The sequence below is a fragment of the Lepidochelys olivacea genome (genome assembly GCF_965140295.1).
Source record: "Lepidochelys olivacea isolate rLepOli2 genome assembly, chromosome: 6".
NCBI lineage: Eukaryota > Metazoa > Chordata > Testudines > Cheloniidae > Lepidochelys > Lepidochelys olivacea.
This window is the reverse complement of record NC_140416.1, coordinates 107,607,788-107,627,941: the sequence shown is the minus strand read 5'-3', so window position 1 is coordinate 107,627,941 and position 20,154 is coordinate 107,607,788. Positions and strand designations below refer to the sequence as shown.

The 20,154-nt window shown below is 40.8% G+C and overlaps 1 protein-coding gene across 2 annotated transcripts; it reads right to left on the bottom strand.

Annotated features, from left to right (window-relative positions):
• Positions 1–2,644: 2,644 nt before the first annotated feature.
• On the bottom strand, positions 2,645–19,634 carry ZNF839 (zinc finger protein 839). Of its 2 annotated transcripts, none has more exons than XM_084632043.1 (8): positions 18,669–19,634; positions 15,941–16,873; positions 11,565–11,816; positions 10,637–10,729; positions 10,115–10,267; positions 8,110–8,250; positions 5,762–5,900; positions 2,645–4,045 (listed from the first exon to the last, which is right to left on the bottom strand). In XM_084632043.1, the coding sequence occupies exons 1-8, from the start codon at positions 19,512–19,514 to the stop codon at positions 3,057–3,059; spliced, it is 3,546 nt and encodes a 1,181-aa protein (XP_084488169.1). In that variant the 5' UTR covers positions 19,515–19,634; the 3' UTR covers positions 2,645–3,056. The 2 variants fall into 2 exon arrangements, with proteins under 2 accessions (XP_084488169.1, XP_084488170.1); XM_084632044.1 differs by having other exon boundaries at positions 18,972–19,634.
• Between the last annotated feature and the right edge of the window lie 520 nt (positions 19,635–20,154).

The following is a 20,154-nucleotide window of genomic DNA, read 5'->3' as shown; positions in this document are numbered from 1 at the left end:
ACGGTCTCCTTTGAACAAAGAAAAGATTGCACCTGACAGGCTTGTAAGCTACTATACTCTCACTGAAGTTCTAATAGTTAAAAAGAAATTCTAGAGCAGTAGAATGAGAAAATCAGCAATAAGTAGTTATGAATACAGTTTAGATACAAGTTAAACATGAGTCAGTAACACTGTTGCAAAAAAAAAAAAAAAAAGCAAACATCATTCTGGGATGTATTAGCAGGAGTGTTGTAAGCAAAACACAAGAAGTAATTCTTCTGCTCTACAGCACACTGATTAGGCCTCAACTGGAGTACTGTGTCCAGTTCTGGGCACCATATTTCAGGAAAGATGGACAAATTGGAGAAAGTCCAGAGAAGAGCAACAAAAATGATTAAAGGTCTAGAAAACATTACCTATGAGGGAAGATTAAAAAATGGGTTTGGTCTGGAAAAGAGAAGACAGAGGGGTCATAACTGTTTTCAAGTACATAACAGGTTGTTGCAAGGAGGAGGGAGAAAAATGGCTATTTTTAACTTCTGAGAATAGGACAAGAAGCAATGGGCTTAAATTGCAGCGAGCGAGGTTTAGGTTGGATATTAGGAAAAATTCCCTTTCGGGGGGTTAAGCATTGGGATAAATTGCCTAGGGAGGTTGTGGAATCTCCATCATTGGAGATTTTTAAGAGCAGGTTAGACAAACACCTGTCAGAGATGGTCTAGATAGTACTTAGTCCTGCCATGGGTGCAGGGGACTGGACTAGATGACCTCTCAAATTCCCTTCCAGTCCTATGATTCTAAATACAAAACTTACTAAAATTATGAGAGTGGATCTACGATGCTCATGGACAAATTATTGGGGGAAGTAAAGTTGAAGAAATGAGTTTTGCATCTAGTCCTGCATATGGTAAGGTCTGTAGATCGCTCTTATTTCTTGCAGCAGAAAATACCAGAATTTAGGTCCTGTGCCTGTGGAAATAGTCTTCTGCATTCCTGAGCCGGCCTGCTGGTTAGGAGTTTTTTCTGATGGAATGCAGCCATCACGCAAGGTCACAGTTGCAATGGAAAAGGTGCTTTCTCAGATAGCAGTCCTAACCACAAAGTCTTGACACTCAAAGTCCTCAAACTAGATGCTTTTCAATGGGGAGTTAATGCAGAGCACAGCATAGGGGGAGAAGTTTTCATGGTGACCCAGGTTAGTAGGATACTGCATTTGGTAGTAATTGGGGCTTCTTTGAGGTATGTTTCAGCCTTAACAACTTGCAAGAATCAAACTGGAAGTCAAATACATAATTAGTGTCCAGGCCTACATCTGATAGGCTATGGCCAACCTAATTTTCTGGACAATCATAAATGAAGTGGCCATTGTGGGCATCCAAAACAGAGCCCAAAACTGCAGGCTAATCCAACAATCTGAATGATGTTAAAGAGGCAAGTTCTTCAGAGCACTTCCATCTTATTGTAATCTCTATCTTGATTGGATTCAGCTTTAGTCTGATGCTCTTCATTCAGGTGACTTTGCTGCCTTTGTATTGAGAAAGCTGAGACACAGTGCTGCTTATACTGGACTGAAGGAGAAGTCATCTACATATTGCAGGTACTTCTTTGTTCTCCATAACTCTCACCCAACTTCATACAGATGTTGAGAAACTTGGAGAGGACAGTGTCTTGCAGGCTTTAGAGGTGGAGGAACAATTACCCATTGTGACCTTCTGAGGTAAGAAAAAGAGGAAGGTCATTAGCTATTTAAGGATGTTTGTGGTCACCTAGGCAGCATTTTAGAGCAGACAGGCTTATTTGGGTGATCAGTAGTAATCGGGATGAATATGAATGTACTTCACTTGTCTAGACAGGTGGTGGTCATCCACCAGAGCATTATATTTAATGCTGTGTCAGTACCAGGTCATGTTCTGAAGCCTGCCAGTGAGATAGAAGATACCAGCAGCTAATTGGCAGCAGAAACTTTGTTAGCTTCTCCCTTATCTTGCTTAGATAAGAGGTTAAAATTCAGTGCTATGTCTAGGAGAAAAACTTTTTTAAATATGATGAAGACTGGGCTGATCTAAGGGTAGAGGTCTGCTTTGTTATTAGCAAGAGCAAAGCTTACTTAATAGTGACAGTCTCTGAAAGATGGTGCTTCTGTTTGGCCAAAAAGATGGGGTCTTATACAAAGTTCTATCACAGAAGAAGAAGAGCCTGTGAGAGGAAGGAAATTGAAGAAAAAACTAGCTATCATATAAAAAATGCAGATTAATGTTCAGATAAGCATCTCAATTGGTTGTCATACAGCATCAGCACTATTTGACTTTACCTTGCATCTTAAATAAACCTGGTCAGATACTCTTCAGAACATTAGCAAGAATCAGATAATGCTTTGGGGTTCTACAGGACTGGTATCTTTGCCTGCTATCTTACAGAAGTCAAGCCTGGATAGTAGCCCATGCTGAGCTGTGTTGTGATCTTGGCGTTTATACTGTCACCTTTCACAGTATCATTTTTGAAAAATGAAAGTTTACTTGGAATACTGAAATGCTGATAAGTTATTTTTCCAGTTATACATTTGTGTGACAAGTCACGTGCACTAATAAAATAAGTTAACTTGAATATTCAACACACTGCAATTAAGATAAAATGCTCTAGTACAGGTAAGATAAAACCTCTAATATACAGAAAATACAGCTCCTTTTAATGTTTTTATTTTGCCCATATACAGGTTGCCAGTATACAGCATATCACTGACAACAGGCAGTGCAACACATTATATTGCATTTCTGTTGGGCCAAAGAGTAAAACAAAAATGGTAACAGTGCATCAAAACTAAGGTTGACAGGTATCCACACGTCCCCTCACACACACTCAATTAAGAGCACAAGTTGAATCAAAAGTCATTCCTTAGAATTTTTGGTTGCAATACTGCCAATATAAACATAAGTTTTAAAAAAGTACATGTCATAGAAATGTTTACAAATAAGTTAATTTCAATATTCACATTAGAAAAATATACATTTGATATGATCAGTCTTTTCCAGAAGAAAGCATGTATAAATAAAACAGGTGTTTATATTTATGGCTCCACTTCACGAGAGCAAAATATCTTCGCTTTGGCCATCCGCTTCCATTGCCAGTAGTGCTTCCACAGTTTCCAAAGGAACCCCCTCAGGGGTGCGAATGTGCATTGTAGTACCATCAGCATTAGTTACAATCACAATGCCTTCTGCTTGAGACAGAACAGCAGTACCTGGATGAGACAGAATAAGCCCATCTGCAGTCTGAATAAAGATCTGTTCGTGTCCCTGAGACAAGAATTCATGGCTCTCATCAGCAATCTCAAAGGCTACAGTTTCACCTACAGTAACTGCATTCTCTAGCTCATGTTGTCCAGCATGTTGTTCCTCTAGCCCACAAGAGAATTCATTCAAGTTTTTAATTGAACTTTCAAGATTCTCCCGAATGGATATGGAGGTTTCCTGTACAGGATTCTGATGTGGGTCAGTTTGAGTCTTGTATGAATGGTCTACTGGCACAATGCTTGTTGAAAAGACTTTTTCAAGCTGCTGCATCTGATCAGCAATATCAGCATCATTAAGTTGTTCAGACTGTTCACTGGTAATAGTGTAACTCTGGTTTTCTTCATCTTGTTGAAGTTTCTGATATTTTCCATTATGATCACCTTCTTCGTTCATTGACAAGTTGGTACTCTGATTATCAATCACATCTTCTGATACCATGCAGTTACAAAATTCAGAACTTGTCAGTCCACCTGCTGTGTTCTCATTTACAAAATGTGCTTGAACAAATTCTTCTGGTGAGTTATCTGCCTCAGCATGCAACAGTACTTCAGTACATGGTGGAGATGTGTTACTTGTACTATCTGGTCCCTGTATACTTACGGGTTGAGAGCATTCCATTCTCATGGACTGAAAGATATCTGAATTTGCAGAGTTAGTTCTAGTTTCTAAATCAAATGATTTACGTTGCTCACCCGTATGCTTTGCACTTCCAGTTGTGCAAGGAGTAATACCGCTGTCTTCGGAGAGCACAGACACCCCATTTAGTGGATTAAAACCTGAACAGTTGAGGGGAAAAAAAAAAAAAAGTTACAGCATGTTGTCCAACAATATGATTTTGGACTCTCAAAAGTAATTTTCTACAAGCATCTTTCTAAGATTTTATCTAGTTTTCCCTCCCATCAAGTAGTGTTGGATTCTTGGAACAGAATTATGCTATTGCCCATATGAATAACAGTACAAAAATACTTTCTAAAATATCAGAAGTATACTTCTACTCAGGTTCTAGAAGTAGCTCTGGTAGGTTCCATATTTATTCTCCCAATGGCTCCATATCAAATGATCTTAGTTTATGAGAGGGTGGTGGTTGTTTTTTTGTCCGAGTCCTGAAAACAGCCTGTGATCAAAGATATGCTGGGTTCTTTCCATCGTGCATGATACTAGTAATAAAAGATACAACAGCAGCCAAATTATGCCCCTTTTGCTTTTTCCAAAGCGTCAAGGTAATCCGCTGGCAGACTGCAAGACATTTTGTTTATGTTGACTGTCCACAGGCATGGCTGCCCACAGCTCCCACTGGCCGTGGTTCGCCATTCCTGGCCAATGGGAGCTGTGGGAAGTGGCATCCAGCATGTCCCTGCAACCCATGCCACTTCCCGCAGCTCCCATTGGCAGGGAATGGTGAACCGCAGCCACTGGTTGCTCCGGACAGCTGTGCTTGTGGACAGTTAGTGTAAAGAAAATGTCTTGCAGCCCGCCAGTGGATTACCCTGACGGGCCGCGTGCAGCCTGTGGGCCGCAGGTTGCCCACCACTGCTATAAAGGGTAGATGTTACACATACCGCATGCTGGGTAATAACATGAGAAGACTGTATGTTACTAAAATTAATCTGGCTGTTTATTAACAGAACTGTTTACAGAGATGATGCAAGTGCACCTAGCATTCTAGCTGTGTGTACGCAGACTGACTTCCTATGCCTCCTCCAAAATCTTGCCTCCTGCACCTGTGCAACTTTGTTACTTTAATAGGTTTTCACAGGTGTAGTCGATTGGACCTTAGTAAAAAAATCAAACTCAATAACAAATACTGATATGCCAACTAATTCAATTTTAGCTGTTTCCTCTTCATGGTTAACAAGAGTCAAAACTTGTTTTTGTCATTAACATATTGACTACACAGGAGACCTGTCAGGTAAGAAAGTGCCATTTTTATATAGTTAGTTTAAGGCACAGCTCCACTTTAAAACCTAACACAAACCTTAGCGGAAGTACTAATGAATCAGATACTGTTTAACTTTACTGAATTTTTAAACAAATGGAAGTACAGCAGAAAATCCTCTTATAAATGAGCTAAGAGGAATGTGGTCTTGTGAGGGATCACAAAAAGTGAAAGGGAAGAAGGGGCAAAAATCAAATGAGCTAAAGCACAGAAGCTTGTACTAGTGGCAAAAGAACAGCTATATAAAAAGATACAGTCCTTACACTGATTTGATCTACACTCTGCCCCACATTCTGTCTTTTCGGTGTTTGTACGGTCCCTAGTACAATGGGATCCTGGTCCATGATAGGGGCTCCTAGACACTATGATAATACAAATAAATAATATTCTTAATTCAAACTTCTCAGCTAAACAATCATTTAAGGACCTACAGAAACAAGTCCAAGACTAAGTTGAAGGCATGGTCATACATCTTTAGAGACAACACAAGATAATGGAATTAACTGACATTCACCATAAACAGAACAGAGTTGGTAAGTTAGAAGTTAAATGTTACCGTCTTTTGTAGTCCGCGTAGACAAGTTCCAGCTCTTTTCCTCTTCTCCATTTTGGCTAGCATAAACATCTTTCACATTCTCCAATATGCCTTCTACTCTGGTCCTTTTAGCTGATGGCAACAGTTCTTCATATGAACTCTGTCAATATAAAACCTAGCAGATTTGATATCACTTGCAGAAATAGACAATTTGTAATCTTTTCTAGTATTAAGTGAAACATTACTCCCACCTACAACAGTTTTTCAAAGCTAGGAGGCCCTTAAAATAAATTCTAAACACAATCTAGAACTTTGTAAAGATGTTTTCTTGTCTTTTAGTTTTGAAATCTTTTAAGAAACCTGGCCTTGCTTCACAATTTGAGGGATGGGTCTGAGAGAAGTCTCACTAATAAGATCTGGGACAGCTCACACATAAGTAGTACCTACTATAGAAGAAAATCTCTCCTCCCTCCCCTCTTCAGCTTCAGTAAAGGGCAGTGAACTCCCTGACATGAGAAGTGCGAGTGGGGGTGGGAAGGCTGACAAGGTCATAAGTTTAAGCACAGGCAGAAAAAAGGGAAGATGCTGCCATCACTCCTCTCTAAAGATAGCTCTGAGGGCTCGTCTACTGTATAAAATTAGGACGACTTATTTAGGTTGACTTATGGCCACCATGGTAATTCAGTCGGCTGTTGGTATCACATTGCCTTCCTTCAACCAGTGGAGCACAGCCTCACGAGGAGCGCTTGCACTGACTAAAGTGGGGCATTGCAGGGCACTGACAGCCAACATGGCACACTAACAGCCACGTGAGGCTCACAGCTGGAGCCCCGGCCTCGGGATAGCAGTCCCAGCTGTGAGTCCAACTGGTTCAATTTCACAGCATGGAGCCTACTAGCAGGGAAATTGACATTCTTGTCCATTTCACGGCTGTTATTGTCTCTGACTCAGAGCAGTGGTGCTCTGAGAACACTAGGAGCTCAGCACTGGGCAAGGCTCCCAGCTGGAGACAAGAAATTGGCCAGGCTCAATTTCACAGAACCAAGACTACCAGCGGTGAAATTGACATTCTTGTCAATTTCACAGCTCCAAGTTATAAGCAGGTGCTGCTGACAGAATGACAGCCAAGAGGTGATGTAAGTAACAGTGTCTGCATGGACACTGCATCACCCTAACTACACCAACAGAAGTGCTGTGCCTCTCATGGAGGTGGACCTGTTATGTCGGTGTAACAGGTCACTTACTTGGGTGGAAGCAGCATTCTACTGTAGACACGGACATAATTACGTGGATAAGCTGCCTTACATCAACCTAACTCTGTAGTGCAGAGTAGACCAAGTCTGAACTGAGGCTGCTATCAGAGGAGAGGAAACTATCTGCTCACTGCTACAGCCACAGGCAGCAGATTAAATATGCTAATCTGATCCTTTCAGACACAAATAGGCTGGTTTCACTCACCACTGTTAACCTAATTAGCTGCAGCACTCACTTCTCCCCCACTACTTAAATTTGCATGCTGGCCAGCCCACCTTTTCCAACCAAGCTACTGTTCTCTTCCAACAGCATGATACTTAAGGTCAGCCTGCCAGATCCTGCTTTAGATCAGGGGTTCTCAACAAAAATGTTTGGTGGCCTCAGAATGCGCCCATGAACTCTTGCTGGTGGCCACTCTGACAAATTTTCCTATAATACTTAATAATCTTTAGGAAAAACAAATAAATATGCACATGCATGTCCAAATCATTGCAATTTATTTATGTAGGGGTTTTTTCTGCTGCCTCCCTTGGCCCCCCACAGATTCTCCTGGCCCTTCTCTGCCCCCAGACCTTGCTGCTTCCCCCACACCCCATTGCCCCGAGCTCCCTTCCACAGCCTTGCACCCCAGGTTCACTCAACTCCTCCTCTCCTGACCACAGCTCCCAATTAGGTCAGCCCTGCTGAAGTACCACTGCCCTGGGCTGAAGCCCAGAGCCAGAGCCCCATGGGTACAATGGAGGAGGGGGCTGAAGCCCAGAGCCCAATGCTGGAGCAGGGAGGGTGCTGAAGCCCACCCCCAGAGTCCCACAGATGAAGCTGGGCGGGGGGCAGCTGAACCCAGTCCCCAGGAGTAGCGCATCCTTAATGAAGGAGTAAGGGCAGAAACACACTGAAAAGCTAAACTCTTTACCTAGCTAATTTTGATCTCTTCTTAAATACCCCCCAATCTGATATTTCAGTGTTATTGACTCAGAAAACTCAGTTATATCTGGAACCATCACTTTAATGGAAGTCAAGTAACACTATTATAATTTATTTCTTGAATATTCACATTACCATATTTTAAAGAGGCTTTAACTTGTTTATATATTAAGTTCACAATTATTCTGTACCTCATTTGCTCGTTTTTTCCCTGCTATCTCTGTAAACATTTGTTCACCAACTGTTTTAATTATACATTGTGTGGAGGAATCTATAGCTTGTAACTTTTGTTTTCCAAGAAGCTTCTCTGTAATTCCTAGTGATTCAGCAACCTATAAAATAATTTGGGATAACAAAATATAAGTGTGGTTTCTCCAACACCAAATTTTCAATACTTATATAGTCAAATATGTTTCTAAACTGATCTAGAAAGACATTCAACACTGGGGTCCACTCTATCAGTCAAAACATATATACAGCTTCTTGAGCTATTTTAGATTACAATAACTTCTACAATTAGCCTCCATTCAGATTAAGCATCTCCTATATAACAGCTAAAAGTAAAAATCAAGAAGGTAAGCTTAGAGCAAGAACTAGGAATGTAGTGGATATGGCTCACAGTACCAGAGTAAGTTACTGAACAGCAGAGTTTAACAAAGGACACTAAAGTTTGCTCATGACTTAAAGTTCTCCCAGTCTTTATTTTTTTAAATCCCTTTGTATCCTCAGACTCCGAACACATTCTCTTACCAATTTTTGCTCTATTTTGTGAACGCATTGGTTTGTTAGTATAGGGTTTCTCATGAATGCTGGACTTTTTTTTTTTTTTTTAAAAAGCACATTACAGCATGTGTTCAAAAAAAAAAATCAAAGTATTATACATGGACTTTGCAAAGAGAAGCAAAAGAGGTAGGTCAAATTTTGGGCCTACCAACCTTGACAATGTCCCTTTAAATTGGTACAATTTCATTTCTCCAAAGAGGAAACATCATGATTGAGCAATTGCATGAGATAAAGTCAGATGAACACATGTAATAGTAATACAAGGCAAACTTTTGGTATATATTATGATTCTGCCACGATTTATTCTGAAAAACAAATATTCGATTAGCCAATGCTAAAACTGCATACTGTATTTCATTTTTACTGAGGATTACTCTATTTCCTCTCTTCCCTTCCTCCCCTGGATTTTCCAGTTTGTCCTGTCTTCTCTTGGTCTCACTCAATTTAAGATCTTTGGAGCAGAGACGGTCTTTTGTGCCTTGTAAAATACTGATCATGTTTTTTGTACTTTAAAAGTTTTGCCAGCAGTAATATGTACAAAATATTGTGTTATTCACTACTGAAAATTCAATAGTGATACACCATTACTTATAGAGAGTCATTTCATCCCAAGCATCAGGAACTGTAAGAGATGTGAGATTCCAATATAACTCTCTCTCACCGAATGCTAAGAAGTGAAGTAGCGTCTGGAAAAACTGAACTCTTTACACCAGCACACATTTGTATTATCATCATCTGCACAAACAAGCTTTAAAAACTGAAAAAGCTATTAAAGAGCTAATCTTTGTTGTGTTACATGCCTCAGTTTGATTATGTTCTGTTAATGAGCTTGCTGAATTTATACTTTCATTGAAAAATTAAAAATACATTTTCAAATGGTTCAATTATAGGGCATCTAAAACTGTAATGTTTACTAGAAAATAAAACTTTAGCAAATACAATGGATTTGTCTGCAGGAGGCTCTTTGCATCTCTGTCAGATCCTCAAATACCACTTATTTTAGCTCATCCCCAAGGGCCTCATATCTTGGCCACTTCCTTTCTAGCCAAAGATGGGATGAGATTCTGTTAATGCTACTGTCCATCAGAGATTATGTTGAGTCACCAAAGTACCCCTGGCAGCGAAGCATAGCTTCACATTACTCTAAGCACCTGGGGTTTTGATTTGCATTTTGTAATTTGTAGTCAGATATCAACTAAGGCTGTGGTTTAATCAAATATTTTTTATTACTGATCAAATTCCAAAAGATAAATATCTTTAAATCTTTTGATATGTGTCCTTCAGTTTACACTTTATCTCCATTTTTTCTTACCAGGAAGTTGCTTTTCTGTTCACTTATGCTATATAATGCTTAGCAAGAGAAACATTGCTGAACATTCCCTAAAATACCTCCTCCAAAATGTGTCCTCTTACCTTGGGATCTTTTATTTCCACAGGCTGCTGATAACTCAGAAAATCAGAATTACTGAAATGGTCTTGAGACATTTTCTTTACCATATTATGTAACTCTTCAAATTCTCTATAAACATCTGGAAAAAAGGCTTTTGCTGGGTAACCTTTTTCAACCTAAATAGAAGCAAGCAAGAACATTAAATATGAAATATAATTAATTAAATAAGCAACATATAGATTTTGTTTTGCTTAGCACTTTTTTCAGTCCTCATTTTATTAACCTTACCAATCAGTCCAGAAAAGAAAGGATTGTAAAATCTTCAGAAATAGCACTGATGAAGCAGGCAGCAAAAATGAAAAGTATAATCTGGCAAACTATCAATCTTTAACTACATGAGACTCAAGTGTGAACTCTAAAATGTCTTCAGCCTTCATATGTATAACACATGGAACTACGATTAATTCCCAGAGATGTTTTCATGGTGTACATGAATGATAAAATCTCCAATAATTTAATATATGTACATGATGAGAAAAGCTCACCTTCATCAGTAGAAATTCAAACACAGTAACAAGCTTTGTCAGGCGGGGAAGAGCCAGCTCCATTAAATCTTCATTGTCACATTGTTGGATTAGCTGGTAAACACCAAAATAGTTTCTTTAAGGGGAAAAAAGCCAATATATGCTAATCATCCCTTAATTCATAATGTAAAATCTTAGTTCTCCACTACAGGACCCAATAGTCACTATTACAGAAATGGCATGTGGTAAGGACCAATTCACTTTCTTTTACAGGATCAATAAAATTAAGTGGCTTTTAAGAATAAATGTGAATGTAAATATTTGACCAGAAAAGTTAAGAGTATGGTCCATTCTTTCAACACAAGAAGTTAATGATCAGTCTCAGTAACAATTGTGTACTTATATGAAAAGAAAAGTAGACCTTAATGAATTAAGCAAATAAGCACAACCACAAGCTCAATCCACAGTGATGTGCAGGAAGCTCAGAAAAACATGACAATTACTTAGATTGTAAGAAAAGTATGTTTAGAATAAGATGGACTCATTTTTATTACACACAATTTTTATATATTAATGGACACACATAGTAGCAGTGGCACTACTAATTATTTTTCCCTAAAACAGAGCCAAGAGTGCATCAAATTACTAAGAGGCCAATAATTATTATCCACAGGGCCAGTTTCAAAAAAAAAAAAAAAAAAAAATCTGTATCTTTTACCTATAACTTGATTTCTATGTTTTGCTTAAGAACTTATTTAAAATTTAACTTTGGTATTTAAATAACCCCCAGGGCTCCTCATTTATGCACATACATGTCTAGCTATATGTCAAACATACAACAGCTCCTTGGAAAGCACACCCTCACTACATTTTGATTAAATTTATCAGATTTTGGCAGCAGGTGGGGGAAAAAAGGTACATATGAAATAATTGCAGAAGGGAACCGTACCTCTTTTAGTCCAGCCTTTCTTCTAAATATGATGTGTTCTGTTGCCACATTACTAAGCGACTTAGAAGGGGACCGACCAGGTCTACTAAGTCTTCCCGAACACATTGATCTTCCAGTCATCCTCGGTCGGCCACGTCTTTTAGGTCGTCTGGGTCTTCCAGGTCCATTTGGCATTCCAGGTCCCTGATGTACTAAATCAGTCTCATTTTGTTGTGCTGCCAACAAAGGTCTGTCTGCTGCAGATTTACCAGTCTTTATAAAAAAAAAACAAAAAAACAAGAATCATTAAAACAGTCTCCCTCAATATGCTGCTGAGAAAATCTCAGTTTAAAATATTTAGCAAAATTATTCAACCAAATGCTCTGAGTATCCCTAGCCTCTCTTTGCCAGAAGCTGGGAATGGACAACAGGACAATCACTTGATTGCCCGTTCTGTTCATTCCCTGTGAAGCACCTGGCATTGGCCACTGTCGGAAAACAGGATACTGGGCTAGATGGACCATTGGTCTGACCCAGTATGGCCATTATGAAACTAACTTGAAGTTAAGAACATTTACTATGCAATTTCAGTATTATTTGATATGATAAGTATAGCTGCATTAGTATTTGCAGGATTAAATTAGGAAGAGGCTAGGGACACACCTGCTTCTGTAATTTGTTGTCACTATTTGTAATGTTAGTTCTCCTGCCGATCCATTAAATTAAGTATTATACACAACACAAAGGGAATTTGATCATAAACAAGAGTAGCCTACGGTCTTGTCAAAGTGCTTTCTGATTCAAAGATGGTATCTTTTATTTTAAAAGATGAAATAAAATGGTTTTATATTATTAATTTAGATTTAAACAATAGTATAATAGATCTAAACAAAAAGCTCTAGTTGCCCTGATGGTTAGTTTTACAATATCATAATGACCACTCAGCAGTATAGGTGCCAACTTTCCCTCTGCCTGGTGGGTGCTCGACCCTCCCCCACCCCCAAAGTCCCTACCCCCTTCCTACCCCATTCCACCCCCTTCCCCTACCCCACCTCTTCTCCACCTCCTGCCCTGAGCGTGCTGCATCCCCACTCCTCCCCCTCCCTCCCGGAGGCTCCTAAGCACCGCCAAACAGCTGTTAGGTGGCGGGGGTGGGGGGCGGGAAGTGCTGGGAGGGAGGGGGAGGTGCAGGGACGCAGCATGCTCAGTGGGGGGAAGGAGGCAAGGAGGAGGGGGCTTGGCTGCCAGTGGGTGTGGAGCACCCACTAATTTTTCCCCATGGGTGCTCCAGCCCTGAAGCACCCATGGAGTCAGCGCTTATGCTCAGCAGTATTAAGTTCATATATGAATAACAGACTCAATGCAGCAGCAGCATTAAACAATCAAATGGAATGAAACAAATTAACTCAGCCAGCCAGAATACCAAAGAAACTATCCCCTATTCCAGACACTATACCTTCAGCTTTCCCTCAAAATACTGTCAAACAAACAGTTTCTGCAGTGAGCACAGGAGGTCAAGTTCAGGCTACCCTGAATCTTATGTTTCCCTATTTTTAAGAACATAAGAACAGCCATACTGGGTCAGATCAAAGGTCCATCTAGCCCAGCATCCTGTCTTCTGACAGTGGCCAATCCCAGGTGCCCCAGAAGGAATGAACAGAACAGGTAATCATCAGGTGATCCATCCCGTCACCCATTCCCAGCTTCTGGCAAACAGAGGCTAGGGACACCATCCCTGCCCATCCTGGTTAATAGCCATTGTTGGACCTATCCGCCATGAATTTATCACGTTCTTTTTTGAACCCTGTTATAGTCTTGGCCTTCGCAACATCCTCTGGCAAAGAGTTCCACAGATTGACTGTGCGTTATGTGAAGAAATACTTCCTTTTGTTTGTTTTAAACCTGCTGCCTATTAATTTCATTTGGTGACCCCTAGTTCTTGTGTTATGAGGAGTAAATAACACTTCCTTATTTACTTTCTCTACACCAGTCATGATTTTATAGACCTCTATCATATCCCCCCCTTAGTCGTCTCTTTTCCAAGCTGAAAAGTCCCAGTCTTATTAATCTCTCCTCATACAGAAGCTGTTCCATACCCCTAATCATTTTTGTTGCCCTTTTCTAAGCCTTTTCCAATTCCAGTGTATCTTTTTTGAGATGGGGTGACCATATCTGCATGCAGTATTCAAGATGTGGGCATACCATGTATTTATATAGAGGTAATATATTTTCTGTCTTATTATCTTAACCTTTTCTTAATGATTACCAACATTCTGTTTGACTGCCGCTGCACACTGAGTGGATGTTTTCAGAGAACTACCCACAACGACTCCAAGAGTAGTAGTAATAGCTAATTTAGACCCCCATCATTTTATATGTATAGTTGGGATTATGTTTTCCAATGCGCATTACTTTGCATTTATCAACATTGAATTTCATCTGCCATTTTGTTGCCCAGTCACCCAGTTTTGTGAGATTCCTTTGTAACTCTTCACAGTCTGCTTTGGACTTAACCATCTTCAGTAGTTTTGTATCATCTGCAAATTTTGCCACCTTACTGTTTACCCATTTTTCCAGATCATTTTTTAAAACGGTTGTTATGGTCTCAATACAAACAAAATCAAGCTATTTAAGCAACCTATTTAACAATGGACATGCAGGACTACAATATTCACTACACCAAAAGAAGTTACAAAAATATAAATTTTTTAAAATAGTCTCAAAGCTACCATGGAAAAAAGTTGGCAAAACAGAGTCCAAGAATCTCTCACTGAAAGCCACTAGCTAGCTAGAATATTAAAATTAATGTCCCAAAGATTAATTACCATTTGAAGATATTTATAAACTGCCTGATCACATTAATGTTACAATAATTCAAGCGTCCTCTCAGTTCTATGAACGCATCTTAGTCCTAACCTTCAATACCTCTTGCTTATGCTCCAACAATATCCCCACTCTTTGCACAGATTTCGCAAATTTAGTACAGTTTTACCTATCAAGGACTAGATGCAAATTACCAAATTCATTCGACTGCGACTGAAGTTTTTAATTTGAAGTGTGGGTCACTGGTGCTACTCTTCCTCCATAATCTACCTGTATTGATAATCCTCTTAATGTTTCTTGATAAAGATCATAACTGACAATGGCTTATGGACAAAAATATAGTTATTTGACAAAAAAAAAGAAAGGACAAGGAAAAAAAAGTATCTAGCCTGGTGACTGAAGCAGCGACAATAATTAAGTCAATTTATAGACTAGTAAGTCATTCAGTTACCAAGGGGAAATTTTGTGTGGCTCATATTTGTCAGATAGAAATTTCAGATTTTCTGTAGCACTATATTCAGCCAATCAACAGTCCTAAAGATTTTATGGCAAAATAAATTCAAAAGACCATTTTTAGGTTTTTCTTAAGTCCCCATCACAGGCAAATTAGATCTACATAATGAGTCAGTTGACTTCATGGAGCTTTCTGTTCTTTTAAGTTGTAGAAAACTCTGCTTTGTGTTTGTAATTATCTACTAACCTTGCTATGTCTCAGACTACCCACATTCACACTTCTGGAAGCAACATCACATTCACAAACACGCAACAAATATAACATTGCTGCATCCAAAAGAACAGTCTTCCTAAAAAGGCGGTTGTGATACAATTATACCTCCACTGTTCACAGTGGAGACTTTCTTTCGCAGCAAAAAGGTTACAAAGACCATTCATTTCTATTGACAAATGCACTTCACTATGAAATGGACAGTTTAAAACCAGTTTCTTGGAACCTCTCCAACTGAAACTACTTATTTTTCTAACTCAGGAAATTCTATTCTACCTACCCTAGATTTCCCTCTATAGTTTCAATTGCAGAAGTCATGCTTCACTTCCAACAGTACACTACACAGCATAGCTGTCCACTGACAGCTGAGTTTCAACCCAGCAGAGGCTGTATTTCAGTGATGGGTCAAACTGACTCCTGAATATAGAAGGTGGGTTTTTTTAAGCCTTTTAAAATGAAATATACATGAACTGCACAGTGTTTTTTCCTTATGTGAATGCTGAGAAATAAGTGAGGTTAGTTACAAAGTCTAAGTCTTATTCTCCCCATGCAGGTCACTACAATTTTTTGTTCATTTGTTATTTTAAAACTTAACCAATGGTCATACATATTTATTGCAGTTTCAGACAAGCAGATTGCAACTTTTCCTAATTCATTCCTATTCTCTTTTGGTCACGCACCTAGGCCACTAACTTCAATCTATGTAAAGAATTCCAATTGCCAGCAATAGGAATTCAGAATATGAATTAGTGTAGAATAAGGTTCTAAAACTGCAATAATATTGGAGTGAAATTGCCTTTATATTGTTTATGAAACTGCGTATTATGCAGAAAGCAAACTACTACTTTACCTGTTGCTCACTCTGTGAAGAAGCAGTTTCTTCCAAACCAATAGCTAGCGAATTTTCATTATTTAAAGTGACAGCAATTGGTTGCGAGAGCGTCAGACTCACAGTTTCATCTTCTGCTCCTCCAGAAATATCCAGAAACACACGTCTGTTAGTTTTATTCATAGAGACTTTTTGCTGTGAAGACTCCAATTGTCCGTGACCTGGATTAAGTTTATAATGTCGTGCTAATCCTCCTTTTCCTATGTAGGATTTTTCACAAGTCTGACATTTAAACATTTTGGGCTTCAGGTTATAATTCAAAGGATTGAATAATGCATCCGTTCCCTTTGCTTTCCCCTCATCGTCATCTTCTATGCTTAGTTCAGAATAGTCATCAGAATCAGACTGATGACCGTCGGCCAAATCCTCTGTTTTAATGAATTTATAATCTTTCGCTTTATATTTTGGAGGACGTGAAATCCGTCCAGAACGAGTCTTCACTTTCAAAGATTTTTTTAGCTTTAGTTCTTCTTTTTGCTTTTTCTCAAGGCTCGAGATAAGAGTATTTGCTGAACTGGCTGCCACCAAAGTAACATTTTGAGACTCAGCAGCAGACACTGCGGCACATGTAGTTTTTTGTCCATTCAATGTCTGGTGTGTGGGAATCTTATTCACTGACACTGGTCCATCAGGCGCTAACGGTCTCTGCACAAGTAGCTGAACTGGAGGCTCAGAAGAACTATGCAAGAAAAACTGTTGCTGCTCAGTTCCTGTTACAGGCTGTATCCTAATAATCTGGGGATTAATAATATTAAGTCTAGACAGACCACAATTCCTACCAACTGGCTGACTCGGTGTTATAGCTTTGGACTGGACTTCTGCAAGAGGTGGCACTGGCTTTTCATTTTCTTTCATCTGCCCCGGCTGCACTTGAACACAAATGGCTTCTAATTGCTTTAGGGGGAAAAAAGTTGAGAATGTAAATGTACAATATTATTTATCAAGATTTTACATCTTTGTGTATAAGACCTTACAGTGAAACATGAAGAAACTAGATATATCATCCAGTTTTCTTACAACCCTCAAGGTACATATTTCCTTCCTTCCAGCTACTAAATTATGATACAGTTGCATTTGTTGCTTAGATAAGGATTTTCAGTTTACTTTGTATATCATATCATTGTTTTATTTGTAATGTCCATCAACCATGAATTTAGTTGCCAAAAACTAAAGAATAATTTCTGCAAGTGGATCTGTTGGACAGAGCCCTGTTGAAGTCAATGGGGTTCACATGGGCAGATTCAGTTGCAAGCTCTAGACCTATGCTGAATTTGTAAACTGAACAAGCACATCTCACCCACAGGAGACCTACTGTCTATTAATTTTGCAGGCCAAGTATTAGGCCACAGTTATACTCTAATAAATGCACAGTTCAAAAAATCCATAAGATGATATAAACAACTCAGGCCACCAGCCTATCACCTCCTGTCTGTCCTCCTCTCTCCATCCTATTTATTTATGGTCTTGTTTGGTTTTTTTTTAAAATCACACCACAGGGTTAGCAAGGGACTGAGGAAGAGTCAAAGCCTGTCTATTGCTTCTTACTTGAAAAGTGTCCACTTCTCTAGCTGCAAGCCACTCATCAAAGCACTTAAGCACATGCCAGAGTGCAAGCACACAAATAATCCCTCTGATGCTGTACAAACACATGCTTAAGTGCTTTGCTAGATCAAGGCTTAAATGGACAGCTCTCCATTTAAAAAAAATTCTACAAGTTAATTGATTCTAGTTTTGTCAAATAATCCCTGCCCCCCCGCCCCCGAAATTAAGCAAATACTATTCCTCAAAGAAAAGACTCACTATTATTACTTGTATTACAGTGATGCCCAGAAACTCTAATCATGGACCAGGATCCCATTGTGCTAAGCACTGTATGAAAGGACAGAACAAAAAAATATAGTCCCTGCCCCAAAGTGCTGACAGTCTAAATTCAGTCCAGACATCTAATTTCAAACTTCAAATGTTCCTATTACAAGAAGAGTGTGAACAAAGATTTTTCTGTTTTTAAAAACAGTCTTCTGTAATACAAACACAGCTGAATGAATGTTACTCACTTTTTTTTTTTTTTAAGTTACTATTGGGCAAGAACCAAGCATGGAAAATCTTAGCCCAAAAGGAAAATATTTGGGAAAGTTAAAGAGTGCATGAAAACAAAAGTTATAATAGAAACAGCTTTAAAATCTCAAGTATAGCAGGCAGCCACTGTAATAAAAAAATCCCCATAGATCAATGGGCTAGCATGAATTAAGCACCCCAAACACTCAGTTGCCGGATACACTAGACTGACAGGTTACGTTGGCCCAGTCACTGTAAAGTAGTTCTTCCAAATCATGCTGGACACCTGTGCTTATTCTGACAGACTAGAACATAAGTCACGCTGACCAGCGCCTGTCACCTCCATTCAACAGTGTATGCTCTACCTTGTTACTGAGCTGCTCCCAACACCAGTCTTCCAACTAGGAGACTGGAGAAATCTAAATTCCAAAGTAGGTTAAACTGATCAGGAAATTAAGGTGAGCAGTGGAACTGGTGCACTGGCACGCAGTACAGTTTCATCACTGAGAAAGGACCATGACTATTCAATGTTCAGCACATTCTAAAGCCCAGGCCCAATTCCATATTGGAGACCACTTTCCCATTCACTTGACCCTTGGCTTTCCTAAGACATCTCCTCTTCCCCTTCGTTTACCTTGTGTACAAGGCACCTGGTGGTACCGATAGCTTTGCCCTGCTGAAGGGCAACCTGCTGGGCCACATTCTGCAACTGCTGTGCTGCATTGTGCATGATACTAGTCACTGGCTGGGACCTGGAGGCAGCAGTCAGGCTACAGCCCTGTGGGGATCTGCTGAACCCTGATGCTGGGGGCACGAGGCTAATCTCCTGGGGTAGCGAGTACCCCCCACCTCGGTGAGGAGGCAACAATAAGGACCCAATGCCAGCTCCAGAGGAGGGAAGAAGAGACGGTGGAGGCTGCTTCTGGGCCCTGCTCACTTGTTCGATGACCCTCTGCAGCTCCTCGGGGGCCAGAGGCGTCGCTGTGGCCTGCTGGCCGGGAAGCTGAGCCAGTGGCTCGGCCTGACTCTTCTCCGCCGGCAAATTCCCCGGCAGCCCAACGGCCTGGTTCTCGGTCGCCGCCACCAGCCGCTCCTCGGCGCTCAGCATAGCCCCCTGCACCAGGTTCCCACCCGGCTCCAGGTAGAGAGTGGTGCCGACAGCAGAGGAGCTGGCAGCCAGGCTCTGGGCCAGCACCTCGGTCACCGCCAGCACCTCCGCTCCCTCCTCGGTGGGAGATCCAGCCTCCAGGGGGCCCAGCAGGCCCCCGTCCTCCTCAGGCTCCAGCGGACCCAGCAAGTCAGCCCTGGCCGCGACCGCCCCGGGGAGATACCCAGGTCCCAGCAGGCCAACCCTCTCCCCGGCCGCCGCGCTGTGGAGAGCCCCGCGGGCGGCGGCCGGTCCGGGGGGCTCTCCCTCAGCAGGAGACGGCGGGGATGCCGCTGCCACGCTCTCGCCGCCCCCATCCCCGGGAGCCGCCATCTTGGCAGCTGTCGGGGGACGGGAGACGCATTCGGCCCCCAGGTCTTAAAGGTGTGGAGCGAACCTAGAGGAACCGGCAACGCAGGAACCAATGGTGGCCGTCCCTGCGGCCTGCACACGTCATCATGGAAGGGGCGTGGTCACATGGACGACGGGGGCCCAGCAGGGACAAGACACTTTCAAAAGCGTTTTCCTGTGCGATGGCACTCAGTGAACTTCAGTGTGATACAGTTGTATTCGGTATACACTCATTCAACAGCAAAGAGTCCTGTGGCACCTTATAGACTAACAGACGTATTAGAGCATAAGCTTTTGTGGGTGAATACCCACTTTGTGGGATGCATGTAGTGGAAATTTCCAGAGGCAGCTATAAATATGCAAGCAAGAATCAGGCTAGGGATAAGGAGGTTAGTTCAATCAGGGAGGATGAGGCCCTCTTCTAGCAGTTGAGGTGTGAACACCAAGGGAGGAGAAACTGCTTTTGTAGTTGGCTAGCCATTCACAGTCTTTGTTTAATCCTGAGCGGATGGTGTCAAATTTGCAAATGAACTGAAGCTCAGCAGTTTCTCTTTGAAGTCTGGTCCTGAAGTCTTTTTGCTGCAGGGTGGCTACCTTTAAATCTGCTATTGTGGGTCCAGGG